The sequence below is a fragment of the Drosophila subobscura genome, chromosome E (assembly GCF_008121235.1).
Source record: "Drosophila subobscura isolate 14011-0131.10 chromosome E, UCBerk_Dsub_1.0, whole genome shotgun sequence".
Taxonomy (NCBI): Eukaryota; Metazoa; Arthropoda; class Insecta; order Diptera; family Drosophilidae; genus Drosophila; species Drosophila subobscura.
The window spans coordinates 12,172,090-12,188,708 of record NC_048531.1 but is presented as its reverse complement, the minus strand read 5'-3'; the positions used below and the strand labels follow the sequence as shown (position 1 = coordinate 12,188,708).

Here is a 16,619-nt window from a genome sequence, read left to right as displayed (position 1 = left end):
GTAATGTATTACTTGTGAAGACCCTTTTTTGATTTATGTGGTAATTAACTTGTGTGCAGAGATAAAGCCAATACTTCTGATTGACTCCAATGACGTATTGAACTTTGGACAGTACAATGAAACGAAAGGCCTTCGCCATCAGTATCTCTTTATTCAAATTCAAATCCAAATTTATTGGCGCCCAATCTGCTTGAGCGGGACAACTATATATGCTTCAACGAGTGTTGTGAAGCGACATTTGTCTGAGCTTTCTAATATCTCATCAGCTGGGCGCTCTCCAGCGAATCAACTTGTTGCGCGGATTAAAGGAATTCGGTCAATACTCAATATGCCCAAGCCAATCCAGTTATATTACGATTTTATGTCGCCACCTTCCCGTGCTTTGTGGATTGCACTCAAGTGGGGCAAGACCCCGTTCGAAGATTGCCCCATTGCCCTGCGCAAATGTGAGTAAACAATAATCCAATTATTTTTAAAGTTGTTCATTTGTGTATCTACTTCTTCAACCCTTGTGTGGCAGTCGAGCAGTTGACGGATGAATACAAGAAGATAAATCGTTTTCAGAAGGTTCCCGCCATAGTGGACGGAAACTTTCATATGGCCGAAACTGTGGCAATTGTCCGGTATGCCGTGAAAATGTTATAATTAGAAATGCACCTTACCGACACACCATCAGTTATCTTTCAGACAAAGGTCAATTCAGCGAACAGCTATATCCCAGAACTGTGCAGGAACGCGCCCGAGTTGATGAGTACCTGGAGTGGCAGCATTTGAACATTCGAGTGGCCTGCTCAGTTTTCTTCCGTGAAGCTTGGCTTTTTCCCATAAACGGCCTTGCCCCAATGCCAAAACCAGAGCGGATTCAAAAGTTCATAAAAGACGTGGAAACCAATTTGGGACTCTTGGAGGTTCTATGGTTGGAGAAGGACTTTCTCATTGGAGACCATCTGACTGTGGCCGACCTCTTTGGTGCTACCGAAATCAATCAAATTAGTAAGTCAAACGGAGTTTTTGAATACGCATAATTGAATACGCATAATTTTCAGAGCTTTGCCAATACAATGTGAATGCGAAACAATTTCCCAAGGTAGCCAAGTGGCTGGAGCGTGTACGTGAGGCATCCAATCCTTACCACGACGAAGCACTTACTTTTGTGTACCAGAAGTCCAAACAGGCGGCTTCCTCCAAGCTATAAGCTAATTTGTTTATTTATACATTAAAAGTAGTTCGTGGGAAACATTTTTCAAATATAAACTATGTCTAGTGTTGCATAGCGCCTACTTTGAACTTTGTACTGACCTGAGCTTTTTCTGTCAGCTGTTCGTTTCCATAAAAAGTTTTGCCCGAATTTCGTGCCGTACCTTGAAATTTGCAGCAGAGAATTAAAATGTCCAAGGCAATTAAGTACTATTATGATTTCTTGTCGCAGCCATCCCGTGCGCTATGGATTGGAATGAAATTGGGCAAGACCCCATTTGATGACTGCCCCGTGGCACTTCGAAAACGTGAGAACCTCGTAACCTCGATCTAGCCGGCCGATTAAATTCATGTTTTCTGACTTCTTGCAGGTGAGCAATTGACGGACGAGTACAAGAAGATCAATCGCTTTCAGAAGGTTCCAGCTATAGTGGATGGCAACTTTCAGTTGTCCGAAAGTGTGGCTATTGTGCGGTAGGTCCATGCCTGCAACATATATTATATGTACATTTTTCATATATATTTCCTTTGCCTCTTGCAGTTATCTTTCAGACAAAGGTCAGTTCAGCGAGAAGCTCTATCCCAAGTCATTGGAGGCACGTGCCCGCGTGGACGAGTTTCTGGAGTGGCAGCATTTGGGCATTCGAGTGCCATGCGGACTCTTCTTTCGGAGTGTCTGGTTGTATCCCGTCAACGGCATTGCCCCAATGCCAAAGACCGACCAGATTCAAAAGTTGGTTAAGGATGTGGAGACCAACTTGGGACTCGTGGAGCGCCTCTGGCTGGAAAAGGACTTTCTAATTGGGGACCAGCTGACTGTGGCCGATATTTTTGGTGCTTCCGAAATAAATCAAATGAGTAAGTCGAACCGAATTTGTTCAAAGAGTGCACTTAACTGATATAGCAAATTATTTACAGAGCTCTGTCAGTACAATGTGAGCGAGAAGCAGTTTCCCAAGGTAGCCAAGTGGCTGGCACGAGTGCGCGAATCTTCCAATCCCTACTTTGACGAGGCCCACAATTTTGTGTACGAGAAGAGCAAGCAGGCAGTCAGTGCCAAGGTTTAAAATTCTGGGAATCGTACCAGTCGCATTTGCATTTGTTAATATTTTCCGATATCTGTATCTGTATATTGTTCAGTCACTGCCACGTGCCTTTTTAGAGTGTTTTTTTTTTGTTTTGTATTCATTAGAACTCATTATTAAATAACTATTTACTAAGTGCTTAGGCTAGTCGATGTCAAGTTTCCTAAAAGATCCATCAATGCCAAAGAGCGATTCGGCGTTGATTGCCTCACCCCGCCTCAGCTTCTCATTTGTGCCGTACGACACCTCCTCCTCGAAGAACTTCTGGTAGGAAAATAGTTTTTCCCTCCATGTGGTGACCACGTCTTGTATGGTTCCATTGCTGCCACCGTATTCGGCGGGCAGGCATTCCTTGGGCACGTATTTGTAGAGGCTCTCCAGCTTGGAGTGTATGTGAAACTATGAGAAGAATCGAACGATTAGCTTAGCTGTCAATCAACTTGAGGAGGGTGGCCTATAACTTACTCGTTTTCGAATCTTCTCACTCATCAGACTCTTGGCAATGGACATCATAGTCTCGGCACTGGCTGGGGCATTAACAAAGTGGAAGCCCTTGGGCCTGTAGGGCAGTGCCTTGTCACCGAGAACGGCGAGCTTCTTGACCAGGACAGCATCGAACTGGAATATATGACCTGCCCCAACGCCCTTCATGTCGATGATCTCAACAAAGCCGGAAATCATGGCGTTGTCATCCTCTCGTATCTGAATCTCGCCCATCATGGTGCTAACCTGCACAACCTCTGCGATGGAGTACTTCTTGGAGTCGTACAGGCCGTAACGGGAGATGTGAATGCGTGGTCCATCCGGTTGCAGTGGCTGGGGCAAGCGGAGAAGGCAGCTAAAATATAGTACACGATATTGAGAATATTCTGGTATGCCATCTGATGCCAGGTCGAGCTTACCCTGTTTCGAGTATGCCCAGCTGCTTCTCTCCCACAAAGCGGTTCTTGTAGAGCTCAGGAACGGCGCCGCGCATGGCGTAGAAGTTGTCCAGCTTCAGCTTGGTCTTCTCGAGGCTGTACTTACAGCCGCGCAGGAAGGCGACCAGGAACTGGGAGTCCTGGCGGGCCGTCAGATGCGGCTGCTTTGAGATCCAAGTGCGCAGCGTTTCAATATCCTCCTCGATCCGGTCGGGCACCTCTCCCAGCTCCTTCTGGGCCTTGGTGGCGAGCTCAGGGCTCAGTCTGCGTATGGACTTCGGGTCGGGCATGGCAACGCGCTCCTTATCACCACCTACCTGTCCAATGCAAAGGCATAGAGTTTGATTTATTGAAATTTTGTCGAGGCCTTATTAGTCAGCTTGCCCCACTACGGCCCCCTTTCCGCCAAGTTGTTGACTGGTAAGTGGTGTCTCTTCTGGTTGATTAGATAATAAGTGGTAGCCATATGGCTGTAGCTGGCTAGTCTCAATAATTCGTCATTGAGTATGACAAAGTATTCGATTAGATTAGTCGCTTGTGCTTAAACAGCGATTAAGAGATAGTCGCTGTGGACCCGATTAGTTATGGCCATCAATTTGGTTTAGTTTACATCGTGGGTGCACCGGCACAATCAGACAATCGTCCAGCGATAAGTCAAGATACGAGTATCGCTTATCAGCATGGATCTCCAATCTTTTTGGAGACTGCTCGCACAATACCCTTGATATCGGTTGGTCTTGCCGTGGCACTTAGCATACAGACTGTGACTGGCTTTGTATAAATTCCACATTGTCCGACCTCTACTCACAATTGTCTTTAATTTAATATTAGCAGTTATATATACATATATATATAAATTGGTCGGCTCGTTTATAGTACGTATGTTTGAGCACCTCGTCGCAAAATTAGAATGGCGAACCGCTGACTTTGACTGTGGGCGCGCGACTGCCACCGCCTCGGCATGGCATAGCCGATTTTGGTTCTCTATGTTTGGAGAACCTTGCGGACGTCACGGCCAATGACGCATAGCCTAATGACAGTTAAACGAATCAACATAGGGAGAGTGAGAGATCGCCGAGGGTAGCGACTGGTAACTGTTACACAAAATTAACGCCTTGTGTCAACCGGCAGCTAACACCTGGAGATAAGATATAAAACAAGTTGATCGGAGTCCATTCCCTGCATTTATACTTATGGGGAATCTCCTGTTCATCAGAATGGTTACCAATCAATGACCCGACAGGAAATCATTACTAAGGTTTTCCATTTATGTACAATTCCCGTGAATAAGTTTCCATATATGTATGTACATATATATGTATGTACATACTGGAAAGATACGAATATCAATACGTACACCTGCACCTTCGCTGATATCAATAAGTCCACCTACACTATTACTACCACTAAATGGAAGTCTATGTAGAACCCTGTCTGTATAGAGATAACGATATTATCGCTGAACATGATACATCTGTTCTAGCTGTTATTCCCTTTATTTGTTGCTTCGTTGTATAGCTCCAAACACGATAATTTTGTTATCAGCCTGGACTTGTTTCTGGGGTATCTTTTGTCCTTGTCACAGAGAGCCAAACTACCAAATCAAAATATCCAACTCATTGTGAATACATCCACTTTATAGCAGGCCATAATTGAGACTGAGAAAGATATGGCTGTTTCGTATTCTCTGACGTTTGATTTCATCACGATTCATAAACGGAAACCATTAGCTCTTCACAAATAAAACTAAGTCCACTAAACTAAATTATTCTCAATCCTGCAATGGTTCACCGGTTTTTGTACATGGTTGAATGGTTTTATGCATTTTTAAAAGGGTTCGAACTAAATTTGTTGTTGTCTTAAAAAATCACCCTGATTTTGGTGGCGCTGAAACCGAGATTTCGTGTTTCTAAGATCAGCTGATACCAGGCGAACAGAAAGTAGAAAACAACGAAAGATTTTGCACAATTTATGTTGCTACACTTTAATTTTAAAGCATAGCATACTTTTGGGGATGAAGGAACGCAAAGTTGCTTCTTGCTGATTTCTGTTCTCCTGGTACTGTGGGTCTGAAATTGTTCGTTGTTTGTCATTTTGGAGGCTGATTATTTTTGCCACTTGGTTTGGGTTTATCCCTGTGTATCCTACCAATCCTACCAATCAGTTCACCATTTTCTCAAATATCATAAATGTTCAACAACTCATTTTTGTACTCAAGATACATTAATCGACAGCCTGGCTAGTTGTTTCCACTTGTTCACCACACATAAAAAAGGAACAACGCATTTACTGAATTGATTTTATTTAATTTCTCTTTCTTTAAGTAAGTATCTCTTATGCGTAGGTACAATAAACTAAATTCTTACCAAAAATGCAATAGTTTAACTTGGGTTTGTGTGTTTGCTTGAGATTTTCTTTCGTTTACAATCGCGCGTTTCCCATCGCGAATTTATGATAATATCACATTTATATATAAAAAGTTAGAAAGGTTCGGTCAAATGAAAAATAGATAGAGACAGGGCAGGTGGACAGCTCACAGCTCTCAGCTGGATGGATCCGTGCCTGTTCCGTCACTCAGAAGCAATACTGTACTTAATTATAAGGCAGTTGTGGTTCCGAAATTTCCATCATGGGTAATCCTAAATGGTCGACTTTTCCGGTATGCATGCATATGCTCTACACCTACGTACTCGTATTGCTAAGGTATATGTATGTTTTATCTTGTTATCTATATATATGTATCTCTTATTCATCGTATATAGATCTGGTGAAACAGCCCTGCTATTGGTGCTCCAGTGTCCACGATTGGCAAGTGTCCAAGGATGAGTCAGCAAGTGGCGAGTTCTAGACTCCTGCGCCTATGGATGATTGCCACTTGACTGCTAATTTTTGTGCCCTTAATTCTATAAAAGGCCGCTCGGGTGTCGTCTTTGGGGGCAATCAAGCGCCAGACTGTCACACAGTTGCGCTCTGCTCAAAGTAACATCTATTTATACTCGTATTCGTATGTATGTATTTATATATGTATGTGTGTAAGTGCTGGTTGTGGGGGAAATGAGGGATCCGCATCCAAATGAGGCGAATCGAGGCGCTTACTGCTAAGTGTGGCTAAACCTAGGCCCTCCGTTGAGTCTTAACTGCTCCAAGCTGTGGCGAGCAGCAGGGACAGAAGCAGATAGAGACTGATCCGACGTTCCCTTGCGCCGCTCGCCTCCGTTGTCTCTTCCTCGCCGGAGACCAGGGGCGCCGTATAGCGCTGCTCGTCGTCCACTTCGTTGACGCTACGAGCGCACTGCATCCATTTGCGCGACGACAGCTTCGCCTTGGCGTGGGCCACCTTCATGCGATCGTCGTTGAACTCCCAGTAGCCGAGGTTCTTGAAGAAGTACGTCTTGCCATCGATGTACTGGAAGGCGGCATCGATGTTGTAGCCCACGCCCGACCAAATGCTCATGTCCCGCGGATAATCCAGCTCCACCTGCCCCGTGTAGTCATCGATGCGCCAGTAGAGGGTGCCACTGGTCAAATACGTGCGGTTGTTGTGGCCCCACACGAACGAGGCATCAATGTGCGACAATGTCGGAGGCAGCCCCAGGCTGGCCAGTGGCTTGGGATAGCCGTTGGCCAAGGTAACCGAATTGAACACATAGTACTGGCGACCTGCGGGGCGAAAGAGGAAACCAATGTAAATTCCGCAGAAAAGGACCAAGGTTTTCCTTCCTCACCAATAAAGAAGACGATCTGGCGCTGCTTGTTCTCGTACACCGCATCGACTCTGGTGAAGTTCTCGGGCAGAGCTGCCCAGTGGCGGCGCGTTTCCGTTGGGTAGCCAGGATACATGCCGCGTGCCCCGATGCGCCAAAGGAACTGCAAAGGAAGAAGAGTTGAGCCACTGATTGCGACACCATGGCTCCGGTGGCAGCCTACCTGTCCCCTGAAGATGAACAGTTCGCCGCGTATCATGGAAATGGCATCGTAGCTGGTCATGCAGCTGTCGGGCTTCGGCTTGCGCGGCTTGTGCGGCCTGTGGTGGTTGTGATGCTGGTGCTGCCGCTGTCCTGTGGTTGGATACGGTCGCGGCCTTGGCTGCTGGGTAGGCGTCGTTGGCGTCCTTGTGGTGGTTGTCATGCGCTCCCTTTCCCTTTCCCGCTCACGCTCACGCTCTCTGTCCCTCTGCCTCTCCCTCTCCTCGCGCTCCCGTGCTCGCTCCTGTTCTCGCTCCCTTTCACGTGCCCGTTCCTCCTCCCGCTCCCGTTGCTGCCTCTGCCGCTCCCGCTCCTGTTCTCGCTCGCGATCCCTGTTGGGATCATAGTTCGAGGGATACCGCGGCCGATTGTTGGGCCTCTGGGGATAGTAGCTGAGCGTTCGCATCGTGGTGCTGGTGGTCGTGGTGCTCGGTGTGGTGCGCGGGCGGTAAGGTCCCCAGGTCTTCTCCTTGGAGCCGTACAGCTCCTGAATGCCAGTGCGGTCGTCGTCCGGCAGCTTGCCATCCACCTCGTTGTTCTGGTACCATGGGAACATGACCGCATCCGAGTCCGAGGAGTGGCCCAGTCCCAGGGAGTGACCCAGTTCGTGCAGCGCCACATTCAGAAAGTTGGTTCCTGCAACGACATGGAATGCCAACAAATGAAATGAAATGCAACATAAATACGGCTGACTGGTTAATGGCAGGGAGTGACAGGGAGTCCTGGCCAAGGCAGGGCCAAAGGCGTCGACGTCGCCTTGACGACTTTGTAAGTGGCATAAAAATGGCGACGCTTGCAACATTTTATAATGGCTGCCAACGTCACGCGTCATGCTGACAATTTTTTATTGGCATTAAAAGCCATTAAAAATGCCGAAGCACAGGGCACGAGGGCGTGGTGCGGTGTGGTGCGAGGAGCAGGAGATTTATTGTGCTAAATTACAAAACGCCAGCGGCATGCGGCATGGGACATGAGCCATGCGGCATGCAGCAGGCAGCAGGCGACGCGTCGCCAGTCATGGTTGCAGTGGTCGCCGCCGCGTATGCAATTTTTATTGATTTTGCCCGAAGTGTGGCTGCCACAACATACTCCGCATGACCACGTAACATGATCATTAACTAATTTAATTAATTTACGTCAAAAAGTGAATGCAATTATGATGTAAACTGCATTTACTTGTACATATTTACATAGTGTAAGCTGTACAACACGCACCTCGACTGTCGTCCGCGTTGCCGTCAAAGTTCCATGTCTCGTCCGCATCGAAATGGGCATCGCCGCCACGTCCTTCGCCGGGATAAAAGGCATGGGCCAGCACCTGGCCGGGACCATCGAATTTATAGCCATCGCCGTGCTGGAGACTGCAAAAATCAAAGAGAAACAGGGGGTTTGGGGTGGGATTGTTCCAGGATTAGTCCATGTGTCTCGGGATTTCATAAAAATTACGACCAAAGCTAAAGGCAAGCTCATATTCACAGCTTATCTAAGAACAAGCAGCTGCCACATAAACTCTTTGATTCGCCCTGCCACAGTCATGCAGCTGGGTGCATGGGCATGTTCATTGACATTGTCATTGCTGGCATTTCATCATCGGTATCGTCATCGGCTATAGCTCCTGTTCCAGCTCCATGGTTTAATACGTGGCTTATTTATCGTTTGCCTGGTTTTAAGTGCACTTTTTATGGGTTTTTTGGCTGGTGGCCCATGTTTATGGCACTAAAGACACGCGTTTTTTTATGGCACCCATCGCAGCCCATCCCGAATACCCATCCCCACAATACGTACCGTGCAAAGAGCACTTGGATGTCCGCCTGATCGCTGTACACCTCGCGGAACGTCAGCTTGGAGTTATTCTCCCACACGCTCAGTGCGCGGGCCACCATCATTCGAATCTTGCCCGCATCCGGCATCGTTTGGTTGACCAGGCTAAAACGAGAAAGAAGACAAAAAGATATGACATCAGTGACAGTTTCAAATACTCTCCCTTTACAGGATATATTAGGCCTGAAAAGGATTCCCCCAGTATGGATAACACATGCATAATATGTTCCCCTTTTGAGGCAAAACTTTACGATATGCGAGTATGTTTCTCCTAGTTGGACCTCAACTTTGTCGCTTATCTGTCGCCGTGACTTGCAAGACAGGAGAAGAAACCGCTAATATGGTGGCCAGAACTCACACAGCCCTCCCTGTGCCCCTGTGCGGGCACTTTCACTTTGTCATGGTAAAAGTTTCTTTTATTTCAGCCTCCCATCACCCCCATAATGGCCAAAGACGAAGGCGGGTCGGACTTTTGGTGGTTTTCACTTAGTTTAGAGTTTTGTAAATTTTGTGTCAAAGTTTTTGGCAAACACACAAAATGTGTAACCGTACCTGAAGCTGGATCTAGGACTGGACCCGGTCTGTACTGGGCAACAGCGCTCCAAGGCGAGGGCAACTCTCCACTTACGGTTTTACTCGATTTCAGTCAGCAAAGTTTGTCCCGTAGTCCACCGTCCCCAGTCCACAGCAGCAGCACCAGCTCCATCTCTGACATGGAGCCCTTTTCTATCTGTGTGTGTTTTCGGCACTGTTTCCACATTTTATGCAAATTAGTTATGTTTCTTTTATGCCGGAGTGCGTCTGCTGCCGCTGTTGTTTCTGCTGTTGCTTTTGTTAACTAACGCAACAGGAAAAAAATGGAAAAACGGAGACGTAGACGAAGGCAGGAAGTGGAACAGAGGGCCAGAAAAGTTGATCTTTCTTGTGGTTTACCTAAAGCCCCTGGACCAGGACCTGGACCAGACGCAAGGCCCAGCTGCTGCCCTTTCTCCTGTCCTACCCTGCCCGGGCTTATGCTGCGTGTGGCCTCCTGTTCCTTAATTTCCATTCTATTTTTTCTAGTTTGGCTTTCCTTTTGCTCTTGTTTTGTTCTTCTCCTGTTTGCCCGAATACAGGCTTTTACGTGCGTGTCCGTTCTCCTTCAATATGCATTGGGGCGGGGCGTTCCATAGCCATTGCCATTGCCATTTGGTGCCGTAACCGTGATCGCTTCCACGTAAATTGGCCAGCTTCTCTTTTGGCCATTTCCTTTGGCCAGGCTTCCACTAACTGCTTTGTTTCCAATCAAATTTTGTCAAGCCATTGAGCCAGGGGCACGTTTCTGTCCTTCGAGTGGGGATATTCGGGAATTTCCATGCAAATTGCCGCGCTCAGCTAATTGAGTGTTTTCGAGGGGGCGCTCTTTGACGATTGAATGACACCGATAGCGATTGATTGTACGACTTACTATCGAGTTATAGAGGTGATAATTGAATATAGCTGGAATCCACATACATATACATAGATCATCCTTCTTGTTTTCAGACGACTCTGCAACATCATTAGGCGCACGTACTGGCAACTACTGCATGCCACTTGACCTGGACTCACACTCGAACTCTGACTCTGACTCTGACTCCAAAACTGTCGTCCCAAACAGTGTCGCAGTTCATTTCCATGTCCTCGTTCTCGTTCTCGTCCTCGTCCTGGACTCGACAAAAACGTGCTCAATTGCAACGCCATTTGTTTGCCTCTGCTTGTTGATCCGTCCGTCTGGTCGGGCGGCAGGACCGGCTCAAGCCTTTCGGTTCGTCAGACTGTGGCCCCACTCTCCTATTTGCACAGCGCTTGTTGTCGTCCAAAAGGTTGTCGTTGCAGGGGGAAGGTAAATTAACTCAAGCCATCCGCAGCACCCAGCCAGTCTAATCCTCTGTTGCAGAGGCCCCCCAGTACGAGTCCGAGTACGAGTCCCTTTGTCGTGCTAATTTTGTTGCCACTGCGTTTGGATTTAAATGCAAGCCATTGCATTGCATCCGGTCACGTAGCCATTTCCAGTTGCAACAGAAACAGCAGCAGCCGCAACACTGACAGAGCGTAGCGCTTCGGCTTGACCTCTGTTTGTCTTTGCCATGTCATCCTGTGTGCCGAGCATTTAAATTATTATGAACCCTCAATGCAAAGAGAGCCACAGAGAGAACTAGAGAGGCAGGGCCTGCAAACGGCACGACAGAAGCTGCAGGAACGTGAATTTGTAAACGGGATGGATTCCTGGCTGAGCTGAGGGCCAGCAACGGACTCGGACTCCGACTCCGACTCTTGTCCGTTCGACGTGTCTGGCGTGTCTGGGGGAAACGTGTGTCTCGGCCAATTTGTAGCCTTACACGTAAAACAAACTGAACAATTAGGCAAATGGATGGAAAACGGGAGGCACGGACACAGTGATGAGGGCATGCATCCCCTGCATGACATGGGGGATTGCGCAATCGAATCAGTGGGTTGCCATGGCTCTCACTTTAGACCAGCCAGCCAGCCAGCCAGCGATTCCACTGCTATCCTGGTCGAAGGCTTTTTAGCGCTAAGCTCTGTCCGTAAGCATCGCCAAAGGTAGCCACGAAACCTGCTTGCCGGCAAGCGCTTCCCCAAATTTGTTACATCCATGAGTACTTTCCGTTTCCAATCGAGCACACATTGGACATGTTCAATGCTCATTTGCAGAGCTGTCACCATTATGCCAACGCAGTCGAGTCGCAATATTTCAGAGCGCTGCACACATGCGATTTTTGATTAAAATTGCACACAGACAGGTAAGGACAGGTGCACAAGGGGAACACAGCACAGGTATCTGGGCAACCTTACACTCCATGCTCCCTGCTTCCTGCCTCCTGCCTAATGCCACTGTCTGCCGTCTGTCACTGCCGGTTGATTGAATTGGGCACACATCGACCCATGAAATGTTTGTCCGCAGGCTAACAACTAAATCACCGATGGCAGCGCTTTGCATGCCCCTTTCCACAGCACTCCCCTGCTTGCTCCCCGTCAAGACAGCTCCAAGTCGTTGCAGCCGCCCAAGAAGCAGGGGGAAAGGGAAAATAGATGAGGTAGTACGATGGCGTAATAGAAAAGCCCAGAGGCTCAGACAAGGTGGCTAGGAAGTCAGCGGCGGGCGTCATTTTCCAATTTTTCCTCAATCGCATAGATTTCTCTTCTCGCAGACACAATTTCATGCACATTTTACTCGACTTTTCCTGCCATCAACTTCCGCCAAAAGTTTTTCCAGCAGCCAGCGCTCGATGGCATTCGGGGGCATTCTCTACAAACTCATTTCGAGGGTATTTTGATTTGGAATAAATGTTTGCCATGTACATGTACATATATGGAGAATGAAGCCTTGGTAGCTGTCTTGCAAACAACAAATGTATGTCCATATGCATCTCCCAGGGTATCTCCATCTTCGGTGTCCGAAAACTAGCTTTACTTTTTGTCCTTTTTTTGTTGGTTTTCTTGTCAGACAGCTATCGAAAAAGTTTCGCCATCGCAGATGCCAACAAAATGAGTTTATTTTTTGCTTAATTTCGCACAAATTAAAACGATGCGAGCGGGGAGCGGAGAGGGGAGAAAGGGAGAGAGTGGAGTGTGGGGCGGAACGTGAAAATAAAAAATTGTATTTTTCGTAATTTTTCGTTGTCGTGGCACAAAACTTTCCAATAGTAATATTTCTTACAGCAGCAGCAGCACACTCCATCGCCATTCCATGAGATATCTGTACAGCACAGAAAAGATATTGAGTATCGAGTGAAGTACACACATACAGAGCTCCTTCGACACTCGAGACATTCTGAAGTGACAAGAGCGCAGGACATCCATTCTTTGCGAGACACAAAAGTGGATCCCAAGCCTGTTTGCTCTGGATATTACAGCCAAAAGTTTGTTTGGTAAGAAGGATGCCATCCATACCATTGTGTCGATGCTAATTTAAAAGAGAAACTCGAAATACGAAGGGTACTACACATGTTGCGCCTCAACGCTCACACAGCTCACACATTTCACCTGCCCGAATCTCAAGTGTCTCCCAGCTGGCATTCCCACACTCGTAAGTCCCCAAACTTCTGCAAACATAATTAAGCTTAACCAGTCTGCTCAGCATTAAAAATGTAAGCCCTTCCGATGCGATGCTTCTGGGTGAGTGTGTGCAAAAAGGGTTTGACATGGGAATGAATCTCAATAAAATAGCTCAAAAATAGCCCTGGGCTATGCCCTGGAATAAAAGCCCCACAGACATGGGCACCAGTGTGCAGGGCATTTTCCTGTGGCTCAGAGGCGTAAGCCGCAAGGCAATACACAAACACAGAAGACAAGTGAAACATGGCAACAAATGACTTGGCATCTTGTCGTGTCATAACAAATTTAATTAATAAATAATCAGAATGTAACCACAAGAGAAATAACGAAAAAGTACGAGAGTAATAAATGGAAATTTGTCATTAGCCTGAAATTTGGGACATTGACAGGGACATCACAAACACACACACTTCCTTAGAAGACTGCCAGTCTCAAGTGCTTAAAATTGCAAATGTTATTTTGCTCATAGAGTGTCGCACACACAGATAGAGAGATAAAGAGAGACAGAGGCAGAGGCACATGTGGAATGGATGCCACAAAAGGTAAATATTTGCCACAAGAAGTTGCCACATGAGCATGCCACATTTGAGCCCCCCCGGGGTTACTGGAGGATTCCTCTCCGCCCGACTGCCATATGCGTTTACATATTTATTATCCAAAATGATTCTTGCCATTAGACATTATTAAATTGGCCTTCTCCGGAATTATATTAGCCCCGCCGGCGGATCCACTCAATTTTCATTTATTTTTGTGGCTCTTAATGAAACACATTCATATATTTCTTTTTGCCTTTTTTACTTTTATAAAACGCTATTTGAACCCACAACAACATTATTTGAATCAGTCAAAATTGTAACACATTTATTTTGTTGTGTTTCACTTTACTTTAAATAACAATTTATATTTATTTTACACAAATTTGAATCTTGATAAAAAAATAACACTTTTCTTATATTCACTGCAAATAATTTGTTTTAGTTAAAAATGTAAACATTACATGAACTGTTTCACATTCACTTTTGTCCGACTTTGTGGATATTCTATCCTGCTATCGCTCACTCAAGGAGGTTGTGATGGATACCATATCGAAATAACATCACACCCAGGTTGAGTGAGTCAAAGCAAGACAAAATGCGACCGGTTTTCACTTTGTTGTTTGGCTCTTTTTTGCCTAGAGTCTAGACAGTCAACTTTTAGCACTTCATTTGCAGAACTTTTGCCAAAGCTTGGATTTGGAATCGCTGTGGCGTGCCGTGGAAGGGGTGCGAAGTCCTTCGAAAGAAAAGGACCCGAAAAGGGACCGGACCACTTTACGCATGACTTTTGGCAAACAAATTGCATGTTTTATACATTTTGAATCGTAAGTCACTTGGCACTTGGACTGCCCGGTCTGTCGTGGCTGCTCCGGTCCCGTCCCTAATTGAGTGGCAGCCTCATGTTTTATTTATGAGCCACTGCATGCAGAATAAAACATTGCGAAAAATAAGAAATCAACTGGAAGCCTGGATTAAAGAGTCCTGCACTAATTTGACACTTGAGTGAATTGCAATTTTTAAATGCTTCTCTCGGTTGGGGGGCGGAAAAGAAAACGGGAAATCCATAGTGCCAGCGCAACCGTTTGCACAATTTGCAAGCGCTAACAATGCCCTCTCTATGTGTGTGTGTGTGCAATAGTAAATGGACCCCGCACGTACAATAAGTATACGCAATAAATCATAAAATAAATCGCTTACATTCATCGTTGTCAGGGCACAATGCCTCCCCGCACTCAATGCACACAGCACAGCTCTCGTCGCAGTCGCTGTGGCTGTTCCTGCTGCCGTTGCCCTTCCTTTTGGCAGGATACGTCTAACAAGCTGTCACAAAAAAAACCCATTGCAAACGATCCACACAAAGGCGCTGAAAGCGGCGAAATCTATACACACTGGCACAGAAATGGGGCGGTGGGGAAAGCGGTAAAATCTATACACAAATAGATGGATGGTGGGAAAGTGGGAAAAATCTATACAAGACCATTTGACAAGCAAAGGCGTACCGTACCGCATTCTCGGGGCAAAGTAAGCAGTCAAGCCCGGGCGCCAAATGATGCGCAACGTTATCTAAATCTCAACGCGGGGAGTCAGGAGAGGGTGAGGCAGAAGGACCACAAAATAGATGGAGTTACGAGAGCGGGATGCCTGATAAAAGAGCTGGGTGGGGAATGGAGCGTCACCTGCTGTAAGTTGGAATGAAACGGAGCGCGCCTGTCACATGCTTTTCAATCAAATTCAAATTTACTCAGCTATCACAAACACACACACACACAGACACGCACCGCAAATTCAAGTGTGAAAATTTAACACATTACCAGAAGGAGCAAGCGAGAGGGAAGGCAGACCAAGAGACAGGTGAAGAAATTGAAGCAAGCAAATTGGGGGCATAGTCGAGTCGTAACTGCCACCAGGAAGCAGCCCGAGGAAGTGAACCTGCCGGTTAATGCATATTTAATATGCCACACGAATATCACATTGCCACAAAATGTTGGCCCATGAATATATTTGCATCAGCCATGGGCAATCAATACTTGCAATTAAAATGTCAGCAGCTTCAGATACAAAATTATACATTTTTAATGTGCTTACGAGTATTAATTATGAAACAATTAATTGGGGGCTTATGTGTATCAAAATATCAAATTAAAAGCAAGCAAATATTTATGGTATTTCAGTGTAATGCTGGATCAAAGTGCGCAACTGTACACCAAAAAGTTGTAACAAACAATTTAGATTACCAACTGCAAAGCTCTAATAATTTGTAGCTTGTTACTTTTCATGTAAGTTAATTGCCAAAAACTAATTTGAAACTTCTGTGATTTTCATTTTGATTTTAAGCTTTATGGTATTATATACTGCAACTAAATAAATAGTTGATTCAACTAACTTGTTGTTCCAAACATTATGGCAACTTTCAACGAGTGCGTAATTTAATTACGCTTGTCAAAAAAGTGGTTATCATATCTGCACAGAGATGATCAACTTTGTTGATGCCCAAAAGTTGTGTGTGGCAGCTGTAACTGTAACTGTAACTGTAACTACTAAATATTGGAGTTAGTTGCAGGCAACCGCAGAGACTGCAGTATGGAGAGACTACTGCTGGCGACCTCGTTTGCTGGACATTTTAAAGCGCGCTTTGTTGGCTTTTGCTTTAGCTTTTGGCCAGGGACCAGGCAGAGCCCTCATGCAGCGGCTATACCGCCACAGCGACTCATTGGACACCGGCTGCTTTGCGGTGTTTAATCTACTTTGCTTATGCCTCTGCTTTCCGTTTTCCCTCGTTTCCCTTTTACCGTTTCCGTTTGCCATTCGCCGTGCGCCACATCCTGCCACACAGCCCCCCTCCGAACGACACAACGACGACTGTGTGTTGTACATGTGTGTTTATCCCGACTTTGTGCGCCCCTTGTCCTGGCTGCTGTGTGTAAAAAACCGCTTAAGCTGTGTTCCACTGACTTTGAATTTTTTTCATCCACTAAGTCGACCGCCAGTTCGGGCTGA

General features: G+C 46.3%; 4 protein-coding genes across 9 annotated transcripts in view; 2 read left to right on the top strand and 2 right to left on the bottom strand.

Annotated features, from left to right (window-relative positions):
* The first annotated feature begins 262 nt into the window (after positions 1-262).
* Positions 263-1,227, top strand: LOC117891390 (glutathione S-transferase theta-1-like). The gene is made up of 4 exons (XM_034796833.1): positions 263-446; positions 521-623; positions 677-993; positions 1,047-1,227. Exons 1-4 carry the CDS (start codon positions 329-331, stop codon positions 1,193-1,195), a joined length of 687 nt encoding a protein of 228 aa, XP_034652724.1. The 5' UTR covers positions 263-328; the 3' UTR covers positions 1,196-1,227.
* Positions 1,228-1,319: 92 nt separating this feature from the next.
* Positions 1,320-2,417, top strand: LOC117891389 (glutathione S-transferase theta-1-like). Of its 2 annotated transcripts, XM_034796832.1 has the most exons (5): positions 1,320-1,505; positions 1,569-1,671; positions 1,739-2,055; positions 2,116-2,313; positions 2,348-2,417. In XM_034796832.1, exons 1-4 carry the CDS (start codon positions 1,388-1,390, stop codon positions 2,262-2,264), a joined length of 687 nt encoding a protein of 228 aa, XP_034652723.1. In that variant the 5' UTR covers positions 1,320-1,387; the 3' UTR covers positions 2,265-2,313; positions 2,348-2,417. The 2 variants fall into 2 exon arrangements, with proteins under 2 accessions (XP_034652723.1, XP_034652722.1); XM_034796831.1 differs by having other exon boundaries at positions 2,116-2,417.
* LOC117891384 (alpha-tocopherol transfer protein-like) lies at positions 2,349-4,159 on the bottom strand. 4 transcript variants are annotated; one of them, XM_034796825.1, is made up of 4 exons: positions 4,011-4,159; positions 3,185-3,519; positions 2,748-3,120; positions 2,349-2,681 (listed from the first exon to the last, which is right to left on the bottom strand). In XM_034796825.1, the coding sequence occupies exons 2-4, from the start codon at positions 3,490-3,492 to the stop codon at positions 2,427-2,429; spliced, it is 936 nt and encodes a 311-aa protein (XP_034652716.1). In that variant the 5' UTR covers positions 3,493-3,519; positions 4,011-4,159; the 3' UTR covers positions 2,349-2,426. The 4 variants fall into 4 exon arrangements, with proteins under 4 accessions (XP_034652716.1, XP_034652717.1, XP_034652715.1 ...); XM_034796826.1 differs by having other exon boundaries at positions 4,096-4,114; XM_034796824.1 differs by lacking the exon at positions 4,011-4,159 and adding an exon at positions 3,812-3,829 and having other exon boundaries at positions 3,185-3,522.
* Positions 4,160-5,487: 1,328 nt separating this feature from the next.
* Positions 5,488-16,619, bottom strand: part of LOC117890354 (matrix metalloproteinase-2) — a 73,960-nt gene continuing 62,828 nt past the window's right edge. For both annotated transcript variants that reach the window (XM_034795146.1, XM_034795147.1), the window contains 5 exons: positions 8,953-9,093; positions 8,383-8,528; positions 7,130-7,803; positions 6,928-7,069; positions 5,488-6,862 (listed from right to left, as the gene is read on the bottom strand). In XM_034795146.1, coding sequence (XP_034651037.1) covers positions 6,336-6,862; positions 6,928-7,069; positions 7,130-7,803; positions 8,383-8,528; positions 8,953-9,093 — 1,630 coding nt within the window. In that variant the 3' untranslated portion in view covers positions 5,488-6,335. The remainder of the gene's footprint in view (positions 6,863-6,927; positions 7,070-7,129; positions 7,804-8,382; positions 8,529-8,952; positions 9,094-16,619) is intronic.